Source organism: Hemiscyllium ocellatum, chromosome 6, assembly GCF_020745735.1.
Source record: "Hemiscyllium ocellatum isolate sHemOce1 chromosome 6, sHemOce1.pat.X.cur, whole genome shotgun sequence".
Lineage (NCBI taxonomy): Eukaryota > Metazoa > Chordata > Chondrichthyes > Orectolobiformes > Hemiscylliidae > Hemiscyllium > Hemiscyllium ocellatum.
The window spans coordinates 75850326-75863557 of record NC_083406.1 but is presented as its reverse complement, the minus strand read 5'-3'; the positions used below and the strand labels follow the sequence as shown (position 1 = coordinate 75863557).

Genomic DNA, 13232 nt, shown 5'->3' with positions numbered 1-13232 from the left:
ACTCTGTTGACTGGAAATGAAGGGACTTTCTTTTGAGAGATTATTTTGAGTAGCTTTGCCTATATGCATCAGAATTTAGAAAAGATTGAGCAGCAAACTGATTGAAGCATTCAAGATTCTTCAAGGTTAATATTTACCTTTGTGGAAGAATCTAGGACCAGAGGGCAAAATCTCAAAATGGGGGGTGTCCATTTAAATCAGAGATGAGGAGGAATCTCTTCTCTCAGAGGCTAGAGAATATGTGGAATGCTTTATCACAGTGGGCTATAGATGTTGAGTCATTAAGGGAATCAAGGATTATCAAGATGAAGGAGGAAAGTGAAGTTGAGGATTTAGTTCTGAGGGTCACTGGACCTGGAGTGTTAACTCTGATTTCTCTTCACAGATGCTGCCAGATCTGCTGAGCTTTTCCAGCAATTTCTGTTTTTGTTGTTGTTATTGAGGTTTGTCAGATTAGCCATGATGTCATTGAATGGTAGAAGTCTCAATGGGCAAAATAGTCTACATTTCCTAGACCTTTTGGTGTCTCGAAAAGGCAAGACAGGTGTGACGGCCAAATGATCTCTTTCTTGCTATACCTTCTAATAATTTCAACTCAGAGTAGTTAGAGATAACTGCCACTTATAATTACACCACTTCATACAATTATTACACACCTCTCCTCCACCAAGTCATTAATGGACTGTATGTTTTGCAATAATGTTCCAGAAACAATAAGCCGAAAGCTTATGGCAGAGAGAATAGAGATTTTTTTCTGCTCAATCTGTTCAGAAATGGTATGACACACTTCCAGAGGAGGTGAGACTTGAACCAAGACCTCATGGCTAAGAGTTAGGGATACAAGGCGCTTGCAGAGAGTTTTTTTGTAGTTAACCTATTTTTCTAATCAATCTGTTCAGAGATGTTATGCCATACCTCTGGAACAGGTGGCAACTTGAATCACAGAATCGCAGCATCCCTACTGTATGGGAGCAGCCTCGCTGGCTCAGATAGTGCTAACACTACTCAAAGACTTTGTAGAGAGAATGTTGTTACAAGCCAGTGGAGAAGGTAGGACTTGAACCCAGGCCTCTTGGTTCAGAATTAGGGTCCCACTACCACTGGGCATAGAGGACTTTTGCAGAGAGAATAAAACGCCAACCATCATTATTTCAAGGTGTTGAATTGTTAAAATCGATGTAAAAAAGTCCCGGTGTATCTAGGTGCCCCGGGCGTTCACTCTGAGAAAGAGTAAAGTGTCTGGGGTTAGGATGCAAAGATAACCAGCTTGGCTAATTCAAATGCATTGCTAATCTGATGGCTGTAAAATTGGATAGTGCACAGCAACTGACCTACATTAAATAGTTCGCGGATTGTTGGTGCAACATAAGAGCTGCATCCTACAACTGGTTCCATATCCTATAAAGTGAAAAAAAAACACTTGAACTTGTTGCCAAGTCTGAGTCATATAAGGACTGTGCACTATGGATGACATTCCCAGCGTCAAACAGAAACTGCTACGTGTAGACTTTTTCCTTTAAACGTGAAAGCTTCAGCTGTAGCTTGCAATGCGTTTCCCTTTTGTTTACACTGCTGTTTCCTTATGCTTCAGCCGGCGTATTTCCTCACCAGGACTGTGGGAGTACACGCGCGGTCTGCACCGATCACTGCCTCTGCATTTATAAGCCACACACATGGTCGCACTGCCAGGAGACACTTACGAGGATTCTGTTTTTGTTGCGTTTTGAAAGCTTTGATGATGCATTCGCGCTCTTTGAAGATGAGATCGCCACAGGACACAGTCTTTGGGTGAAATCCGGACGCTTGGTTATTCCTGATCGGGGACTCGAAAAAATCAACCTGTTACATATTTCAAGTCACGGGGTTGCTTTTCCTGCCGGTTTGAGACGGACAAATCACTCTCTGTTGCCGCATTAATGATGCAGAAAGTTTGTTAAAAGAGAAAAAAAACACTTGAAACTTTCGAAAGCGCTTTGTTAGGTGAAGAGTACAAGTCCCCTCAGTGGATTCGGTATTAAATAAGCAGTGGAGTTTGGTAATAAATCCCAATGTTATTGCTATTTATATTGGTTACAGTATTTGGAGACTTTCGCCTTCATGGCATCAAAGCTCAAGGTGGATCAATTAAAGCGTTGCGATCCTCTACTGTACCGAGAGATGGTAAGTTACAGTTTTCCTTTCAAATTTTAGCATTAAAAGTTGGAGCGTTGATGTTTTCTAGCTAATTGGGTAAGTTTGGGTTGTTTAGCGACTCCTGTTGGGCTCAGTATAGTGAAGAAAATCCAAAAAAAACTACAAAACTTTCTGTTTCCCCAAAGTACATAGAGCAGCATTTTAAGATCTTGGCCGAACATTTAGTTTATCTCGCTGAAACGTTCCAACTCTTCCATTTTTAAAACATTTTATATTCAGTGCTTCGGCTTTTTGTTTTGGCATATTTATTCGGGCCTTATTCGTTCATCATAGTTTACAGCAAGGCAGCATATTTTTTTCAGGATATATTGAAAGATGTTTAACTGATTTACCATACACCCGATATCTCTAAGAATAAGAAATCACGATCTATATATGATCATAAAGAACTATGAACAATTAGTATATTAATGCATTTTAATGTTAGTCAGTTTCAGCAGGACACGACTTTCTCAAATTCACATATTTTAAACGTTTTTAAAAATTAGTCTTCACCAGCTTGGCTGGACAAAGAAGACACCAACCTCCCACTTACTTAAATTTGCCTTCTCCCCCACCCCCCTGCAATGAGTCCCCCCCGCAATGAATTATTGTGCTCTAGCTCATGAAACTTCAGCGGGTGGAATAAACTGTGAGAGCGCCTGGCGTTGTTTTGCCTGAGGGCGGTTTGCTGCCTTGCCTGTCGTGTTAATGCTGACAGATGCGTGTCCACTGTGCAGGACTCTGGTTTCAGAGCACGCTGTCTTCCAGCAGCCAGAAGAATGTGTCAGCTTTATTGGAGGCAGCAGGATTTATTATTCTGCGGGAAGACACATTACTCGGCTGTCAGATTTGGAAGGAGCAAAGCATGACCTCATCAGTACCATTGTACAAATTACAGCGAGAGAGGGAGGATCTGTCTCCTTCAAGGCCATACTCTCATTTGCAAAGAGTGCAATAAACTGCGCCAATCTGTCTTAAAGGCGCCGCACTCCGCTGTCCTTCCATTTGCCCCGGTTGGAAATCGACTGGGGAGGGGGCGGGGCTCCAGCCCTTTGTGACGTCATGCGGATTGAGACGTCAGGATACTGCGGACCCCTTTCTCTCCGCATTCTGCCTCCGAGCTGCTGCATTTGCCAAGCGCCTTTCCCAGACCTTGCTGCCAGCAGCTTTCTCAAGCTGCTTGCACTTCTTCTGTTTTGAAAAAAAAAGTTTACAAATAAGCATTTGTGGCGCAGGAAATTCCTGTCCTAACCTTAATGCCTACAGGATGTTCTGAATGAGGGTGATGGAAAGGAAAGGGAAATGAAGAAAGAAAATAAATGCCTTCCAGAAATTCAAGATTGTCAGCAAAGGAGGCAAGAAGTAAGATGAGGAGAAACCTCTGTTCAGAGAGTTGTCAGCATTTGAATGCACTGCCAGGGAGACTGATGGAGGCAGATTCCATAGGAGGCTTCAAAAGAGAGCTGGATATATATTTGAAATGGATAAAATTAGAGGGCTACAGAAATAGGGCTGGAGAGTGGGACTAACTGGGTAGCTCTTTTGGGTGACCATCCTGACATGATGGGTTGAATGGCCTCCAGTACTGTAAAATTCTATGATACAAAACAAGGGAAGAATTTAACTTCAGACTGTGAGTGAAATCTTCATGTCCGAAGATCCTGTTCTGAAATCTTGCAGTGCTATGTACTTGTTGGTCCGGTAACTAAAATCTTAGTGCTGTTACCATAAATATCAGACATCGCTTAGTTAGTTGCTTATATGGTCAAATATGTTTCATTTTTCCCAATGCAGAAGGATAATTATAAAGGATATTTGTTACAAATATTACCATTTTGAGTTGATTCACAGCTGTCGTCACCAATTTGTTTAAATGAATTTAATCTTATTTATTCAAATGCTTGTAAATTGAATTCCAACATTAAAAAACATTCTTTATTAATCTATGACTTAGTTGAAGTTGAGCTGTGCCTTCCATTTAAACAACATATCCTAAATTGTACCACCTGCTATCAAAGTAATTTTTAACTTAATTGGCTTGCTTTCATTTAAATTGAGAATTTTTGTGAGATAATTGGGAATTACTCACCAGAAGAAAATCATGCCCTATTTGGTGGTTTAGAATTAATTTTGCAGTTCAATGAGAGCAAATAAGTTTGCTGGTAACCTTCTGAGTCTCCATATCAATAGCTTTTAGTTACTGGACCTACTTTTCGATGTGCTGGAAGAAAATCTTTAAGAAAAGCTGTCGTAAAATGCAATTCATTGTAGCTGAAAATTGTCAAGGAAGAAAAAAAATCCAGGCAAATAAACAGATGACTTTATTTCTTCTAATTATTTTGCTTCCCTAATTTCCTTCCTTTGCCACACATCTCCTGAATTTGTCAAAACAGGAATGGAATTCTGTTCCTAAACCCTGCACTAATGCTGCTTTTGGGCAACTGCTCAAAAACGTATGAGAGCAGTTCAGTGAGGAGTATACGTTTCATTTTACTTAGCACTGCCCACTACCACTGCTGTACCTTGTCTCACAGGAGAGGTTGGGAAATAAGTAATGTGAAAGATTGAACCTGTGTCGGAGTGAAATTTGGCTGTTTGCCACAACAACTTGCATTTACACAATAAAAAAGAGCAACATAGTTCAGATGTCCAGTTTCTGCAGTAGTAACAGAAAACTGCTGGAAATATGTTGTGGAGAGAAACCAAGTTAACATTTCACGGTCACAAACTTCTAAGATTAACTCTGTTTATCACCACAGATGCTGTGCGACGTGTTACACAGTCTTAGTTTTCTTTGCTTCTATTGATTTTATAGAACACCTCTAACAGATCACATCATCCTAAGGCACTTGAGGATCATCAAATTTAACACCAAACCTCTTCAGCCGATATTAGGGATAAATGTTTTGTGAAAAACATGGATTTTGAAGGAAGATTCTTCTTTAAGGAAGATGGAAAAATATGAGGTAGAGAGTTTGAAGAAGGGAATTGACAAGCTTAGGACCGAGCCAGCTGAAGGCACTGTTGTCTATAGTGGAGAAAAGAAAATCTAGAATGTCTTAGAGGTCAGATTCAGAGATGCGTAGCTATTTTGGAAGATTGTAGGGCTAGAGGAGGTTACTGGGAAATTAAATGCCCAGTTTTCAGAGGAATACAAAACAAACGATGAAGATACTAAAATTTACAAATTGCTGGACCAGCAGCCAAATGTAGATTAAGCTAGACCACGATAGTTGTTGGGGCACATTAGTTAGAATACCAATGCATTGTAATGTATAGAGAAGGCTAGAAATGTGGGAAAACTTTTCAAAAATGTGAGTTTTTCCTGTGTTCACACAGTTAACATGTAATGACTTGGAAAAAATAGAATTTCTATGGTGTGGAAGCTGACCATTTGGTCCATCAAGTCCACACAAACCCTCCACAGAGCATGCTACCCAGACGCCCTCGCTATCATCCCCCACACCCTGCCATATCCCTGTATTTCCCATGGCAAACCTACATAGCCTGCACCCCCCTGGACACTATGGGCAATTTAGCATGGCTAATCCACCTAACCAGAAGTGGCAGTTATCATCTTTGGACTGTGAGAGGAAACTGGGGCACCTGGAGGAAATCCATACAGACACGGGGAGAATATGCAAGTTCCACACAGATAGTAACACAAAGGTGGAATCAAACCCAGGTCCCTAGTGCTGTCAGACAGCAGTGCTACCATTAAGCCATCGTATCATCCAAGTGCCCAAAGTGCCAACAAAGCCAAAAATTACTGCCAAAAAGATTACTGCAAGCAGTTTCCTCACAAACTGCCAGCAACTCTCCCATATCCTCATATGTTCAGCCATTACCCTCTAAATATTAAGCCATTTCAAAAAGATACATCTTAGTATTGATGAAAATGGCAATGTTTTTATAGCTTTTCCTCTTACATTCATCAGGATACTTTGCGAAAGGGAAAACAAAAATTATACTGTATAGGAGCAAAGTGCTGATTGATTGATTGATTGATAAGTAAACTCTGATGTTGATTTATGCCCGAAACATTGACTGTCCTGCTCCTCGGTTGCTGCCTGACATGCTGTGCTTTTCCAGCGCAACATTTTTTGACTCTGACTCTGACTCTCCAGCATCAGCAGTCCTCTCTTTCTCCTGATAAGTAAACTCTGAATGGCAGAGATGTTGTCATGGAGAATGTAACAGTCAATGATAACTGACAATTAACTGCCAAGCGTTGTTTAATTTTTAATTGAAGCAGATTGACTTTGATTGTTCATGGCACTTACCTCAGAAATTAACCAGTGAATGAGTATCACATATGTGCAGTAAGTTTTCTTTCTACGTGCAAAGATGGGACCATTTCTTAATATTTGTAGTATCCAGTAACTTGTCACATTGCAAGTTGCACTGACAATCTCAAATTGATTTCCAATATCATTGTTGCAGAGTCAGGATTCTGTAGGAAGTGTTGTCCAGCTACAGATTACATCTAATTTAGGCACTTTGTTGTGAATTTTACACATACAGACTAGTTTGATAGAGTCAATAATTTGCTTATTGCAGACAATCAACAGGATATGCTGTTTGAAATGACACAGCAAACCTTGGGATGTTTGGCTACGTACCTAACATCACCTCAGCAATAAATTTACATATGACAATACTTGATTACTACTTTTGAATCTGCAGCTGCTTGTAAACATTTCTTTACATGTCTTAGTGGGTTCCATCCTACACTCAAATTCACCTTTGACGTAGAACAATTAAATGAGCTCCCTTGCCTTGATGTCCTTATTGACAAATTGGCTGGAGTTCTCTACTATGGTCTACCACAAAACTACCTTCACTGGGCAATATGTATTTGGAATTTATGTGGGAATAAGATTGGCCAGATTGACAACCTTATAAGTTGGTCCTGTGCTAATTGTTCACCATGCAAACATAATGCTGAAATAGAACATATCAAAGCCATTCTGTGGCATACTGGCTACTGTGATGAGATAACTTATTGCTGTACATCAGATAGGTTCATGAGCAAACTATGGACATCACTTTTGGTCCTGGAAAGCTGCTATCAAGTCAGAAATATGTTTTACCTATAATTACAAATGAGTAATTATGCTATGTAAATTTCAGTGATAATGTGATGTTGGATATGTAGCTTATATATAGAATCATACAGTGCACCATACTCTAGTGGATCATTCATAAACAGCGTATCTCTTTGGCTGTTCGCAACAAGTTAGGTACTGACAATACCACTAAGTCGAACATGTAAAACTCACAACACGTGTCCAACATTCAATGTGATTCTTGCTAAATAATCCCAAACAAAGAAAGAATTACAATGACAACCAATTTAAGATTGTTAGTGTGACTTGCAATGTGGTACACGAGTTAGTGGAAGTTACAAATAATCATACACAAGGCCCTGTTCCTGGCAGACAGAACATGTGCACTAACTGTGCCTGTTTCAACTCAATGATATGTGACACCCATTCTCTGGCTCACTTAACAGGACAATAGTTTAAGCAATCAGAATAACATATCTGGTTTAGCAGTTGACTGTTAGTCATCATTAACTGGTGCATTTTCCATGGCAACATCTGTCAATCCATTTGTCTGCCAAATAACATATTCCTCTCATATGTTAATACAGTTTAAATATTTTCCCTTTGTTTTGGTATTTCTTGCCTATTTTCTTAATGACTGCAAGACAAAAAACTTTGACAAATTGTGTCTTTATACAACTGTACTCAAACTCTGTATTACCTGCTCAAATGACTAAGATTCAATTGAATGGTACAATGTCTTAGAGAAATGCAAGTGTAATTATGTATATGTTTCTTTCACTGATAAAGGCATGTACTCAGAATTAGGAATCTGTTCCCACATTAATGTATGCCATGGGTCATCTGTACCTGTAAATTCCATTTACCTGCCTTTCACCACTTTTGACACCATTTGTCAATAATGTTTAGTGATGTCTGTAATGGAGATCTTAATTGATCTTGGATAGAATCACAAATTTTCATGAGTGTTTGTGAAAATGTTTCTTTTTTTAAAAAAATCCAGAATAGTCTATCTCTCTCTTCAAGATTTTTTAAAAAAGCATATTCTTTCATGAGATGTAGGTGTCATTGGATAGGCCAGAATCTGAAATGCATCTTCAAAAGCCTTTGAGAAAAAGCTGGCAAGCTTCCTTCTTGTCTCACTACAGTCAGTGATGTAGGTATGTCCACAATGTTGTTAGGAAGGGAGTTTCAAGAATTTGACCTAGCTACCGTGATTCAACGGCGACTTCCATGCATCTGCTACCTTTGTCCTTTTCTAGCTGGTAGTGACCATGGATTTGGAAAGTGCTGTCAAAAGAGAATTAGGTATTTTGATGCAATGCATCTTGCTGCTGTGTGTCAGTGATAGCGAAAGTGAATGTTTAATGTAGTGGATAGGATGCCAGTCTGGTGGCTGCTTTACCCTCAATGGCATCCAAGAATATGAGTTGCTGTAGCTGGATTTTTCTAGGCAAATGGTGAGTATACCATCATACTCCTGACTTCAGCCTTCAAAATGGTGGACAGGGTTTGGGCACACAAAGAGTGGATTACCCACAACAAAATTCTCAAAGTCTGACCTGTTCTTAAGGCCATTAAGGAGTTATATAGCCAGTCCAGTCCAGTTCAGATTTTGGGACAAGGATAACTGCCAGATTGTTGATATTGGGAAATTTAGCCATGGCAAAGCCATCAATATCAAGGAGAAATAATTAGATTCTTATTTTTGGAGATGATATTTGCCTGACGTTTGTGCATAAGAACATTGCTTCCCACTTGTCAGCCCAAGTCTGAATGTTTATCAAATCTCATTGCATAAAGATTGCTTTAAGAATGGTATTGAACATTGTGCATGCTAGGTCAGTTGAGATATTCAACACAGAAAGTGCTTGATTGTTTTGAAGCTATGGCTATCAATAATGGATGCAAGCCAGGTGAATAGTGTTAACACAGATATATTGATTAACAATGATCTAACTGAATTCAGAAGCTGACTCCAACCTGATGCATGTTACCCAAAATTGAATTCAGTACACCAGACAGGCTTTGACCAATGCTTTTTACGACTGAAGCATCACTTCTTTGCAAATGTCTTCAAGTCTGCTTGTGGAAAAAGCAAAACTTTAAATTTCAGGCAGAATGTTGGCTCAGTGTTTAGCACAGCTGACTCACAGCCAGGGACCCGGGTTCAATTCCTCCTCAGTCAACTGTCTCTGTGGAATTTGCACATTCTTTCTGTATCTGTGCGGGTTTCCTCCTTTTGCTCCAGTTTCCTCCCACAATCCAAAAGACATGCAGGTCAGGTGAATTGGTCATACTAAATTGATCACTGTGTTTGGTGCATTAGTCAGAGCTAAATATGGGATAGGGGAATGGGTCGGGTGGGTTCCTGTTCAGCGGGTTGGTGTGGACTTGTTGGGCCAAAGGGCCTGTTTCCATACTGTAGGGAATCTAATCTAAAAGCCTTCTTTTGTAGTACATTTGCACCTGCACACAAACATTTTGGCGATTTGTGAAATAAAGTTATTTTGTTCCTCCACAGTTTCTCACCTCTCAATATTAAGAATATATTCTTATTTGGCTTTTTGCTTGGATCAAATTGGATGACTTCATACTTCCTCACATTGAGCTCCAAACCAGCAGATTTTCCCATTCAATTAATCTGAATATAGATATCATAACTTCCTGATCCTGTTGTGGCTCTGTTCGCCCAGCTGGGAGTTTTTGTTGCAAACGTTTCATCCCCTTTCTAGGTGACATCTTCAGTGCTTGGGATCCACCTGTGAAGTGCTTCTGTGCTGATTCCTCCGGCATTTATAGTGGTTTGAATCTGCCACTTCTGTTTGTCAGTTGCTGTCCGCTGCAATGGCCAGTATATAGGGTCTAGGTCGATGTGTCTATTGATAGAATTTGTGGATGAGTGCCATGCCTCTAGGAATTCCCTGGCTGTTCTCTGTTTGGCCTGCCCTATAATAGTGGTGTTGTCCCAATCGAATTCATTTTGTTTGTCATCTGAGTGTATGGCTACTAGGGGAACAGAACCACAACAACGAGCACCCGAGCTACAAATCTTCTCACAAACTTCCTGATCCTCTATACTTTCACTCACACAATCCCCTGTTTAAAATCAATGTCATATGCACGAAGGAATAAGGAACTCTTCTTCAACTATTACGTAATTGACCCGTTGTCCGCATTGATCAGTACCACGGAAAATTCAGTCCAATGAATTGTTAAAACTGAAACTGTCAACTTTCTTGGGCCATGCTCACATATCATTCAGATAACCCAGAAAGAAGTGTTTTGCTTTTGAATCATACCAGAATAATTCATATAGGTGCCGATTTTTAAAATCAAGTGATAGTTTGATACATAAAATATTTTTTTCTAGTCTTTACAAAGTGTAATAGATAGTGGCAGTCTTTAATGTTCTTTGTGTAGATTAGCATCACTTATAATTTTACAGGGCATTGGATGGAAGAATTCCTAACTACAGAATCACCACTATACAGTCTGGATAATATTTCTACGCTCGACAAAAGGATGTTCATGTGCCATTATCATTACTGCAAAATGTTTCCAGTGTGGTACCAAAGTTGATTTAAAAATTACTTAAACCCATTGGACACTTATAATAAATTTAAGCAGAATATTTTATTGTAGAAGAAAATTGATGTTTCCACATGCAACTCTGTCATAGCAATTGGAGTTTAATTCAAAGTTTGAGCAAAACTTGAGTGTTGCTGGCCATGTTTTCTGCTCCACACCCACTGGTCCCTAACTGGAGCATGAGAACTATTTGTTGCAGAATAAAGTAAACATTATATTGAGCATGGAAAACATCCAATGTCATTCTATTGATGCACTCATTGCAATGAAAACTTTTAAACTTGAGACCTCAGATGTTAAATTTAATGGCATGCCTCATAAATTACTTTGTTACTAATTTTTCTGTTGCCACGTTACTCTAAACATTCCCTTGACCCTTTTAAATACACCCGTATTCTATCATAAAAAAATTATTCAAATTGCAAGCCAAATAAATACACCAAGAAAGCCACAATCAGCTGTTATTATTTCACTGCATATTCTTGGGTTTCGGTTAGCCTGACGTTTTTATAACATTCTATCAAAGTTTCATAGCACTTTCAATATACAATTAATACATATTCCAATGTATAATAACAAACCATCAAAATAATTTATCCATGAGAAATATGTATATGTATGATTTTAGGAAAGCTATAAGCATGATAAATGTTCTTTTCTATGTCCTTGACTGGTCACATACCAAAAAACCCATATGTACCACACACGCGTCTACTTTATGTTAGTGCTTGCAAGCACAATGTTCTATTCAATTAAATGCTGGCTGCACTGAAGTGGATGCAGGCCCTCCTGTGATAAATCAACTTCATGGGGCGTTACTATTAACCAAAAACTAAATTGGACTAACTACATAATTACCATCACTGTAACAGCAGGTCTGAGGCTAGGAATCCTACATCTCACAATTCCCCCATTTGCAAGGTGCAATTCAGAAGTGAAACATTCCCTACTTCCATGGATGGTGTGCAGCTCCTACACCATCCAAGACAAAGTAGCTCACTTGATTGGCAGCACAATCACAAACATTCAGCCAGTGTCTCCACCAACGCTCAGTAGCAGCAGTGTGTTCTGTCTACAAGATGCATCGCAGACCCAAGGCTCCTTGGATAGCACCTTCCAAATTCACAACCACTACCATCTAGAAGGAGATACATGGGAATGCCACCATTTTCAGGTTCCCATCCAAGCCACTCACCATCCTGACTTGGAATTATATCACTGTTCCTTCATTGATTCTGGTTCAAAGTACTGCAACTTCCTTCCTAATGGCATTGTGGGTCCACCCATATCAAATAGACTGCATGATCAAAGAAAGCAGTTCACCATGCCCTGCCCGCAACACCGTCATCCTATGAATAAACTAAAATGTTACTAAGGGAATCTAACTTTCCACTTCGAGTAAATACTACCTGAAGGATGGATATCTTTTTTTTCCCCCCATTTGTGGGATGTGGGTATTGCTGGCTGGGTCAGCATTTATTGTGCATCTCTAGTTGCCCCTCAGAAGGTCATCTTGAAGTGTTGCTTTGATTGCAACAAAGGTTCAGAGATTATCTTGACCTAATAACAGACACCCAAGCACTTGTTAAACAGCTGATTATTTTTTTCTTACCAGGGTGGAGAATACTTTACTTGGACAAGAAAAGACTTGAGTCAACTTGAAGTTGTGAGCCAGCTGGCATTATTTTCTGACATTGGTCTGGAGGTAGTTGGTGGAAAGGTATCTGGCAGTACACGGTCTCCCAAAGCAAATGATAGAGAGTGCAGCCAATATCACTCCAGCACCAGTGTGCAAAATGTTTACATTTGTCCCATAACATCAACCCTATTATTGTCACACATTGTATATTGTGAAAACATATATTCTTGTCCCCTGTTGGATATGACCTTTAGACTCTTGTCAATATTCAATAATAAAAAGAATCCCTTCTGACAGTGAAAAAAGCTGAAGCTTTATGGCTTAAATTGCCTTATTGTGCTTGGTAAAGCTCTGATGGAAGTTTGAATAATTTTGGCGGATCTTGCTTTCCTTTTAAATTGATCAAGCTATTTTCCTCAGGCTGAGTGGTGGTAGTAAAAGAAGTATCTTACGCAAAATAAATTTGAACAATTATATTTTGTATTAATATATTTTAATAAGGCAAGCAAATGGTATTTAAATTTATTTAAATTACATTCTCACTAAATGATAGATTTAGGATTTTACCTTTCAAATAAAACATTGCATTCACTAACCCTGCAAGATTCAGTCAACAATTTATCTCTTTAATAATATATCAAAAAGCTTATACCTAAACATGCAATCCATGCCAGAACTTTAATTACTTTTGCCATATTTGTTGCATTTGTCTGTCATCTCTTTTCAATATAATTTCCTGAATATGTTTAGCACTAAAA

General features: G+C 39.1%; 1 protein-coding gene across 3 annotated transcripts in view; it reads left to right on the top strand.

The window, feature by feature from the left end:
• The first annotated feature begins 1539 nt into the window (after nt 1–1539).
• The window catches only part of pdgfd (platelet derived growth factor d), a 180012-nt gene continuing 168319 nt past the window's right edge, over nt 1540–13232 (top strand). For 2 of the 3 annotated variants that reach the window (XM_060826052.1, XM_060826051.1), the window contains exon 1: nt 1542–2160. In XM_060826052.1, coding sequence (XP_060682035.1) covers nt 2049–2160 — 112 coding nt within the window. In that variant the 5' untranslated portion in view covers nt 1542–2048. Of the gene's footprint in view, nt 2161–13232 lie in introns of all 3 variants that reach the window. The other variant, XM_060826050.1, reaches the window with a different exon arrangement.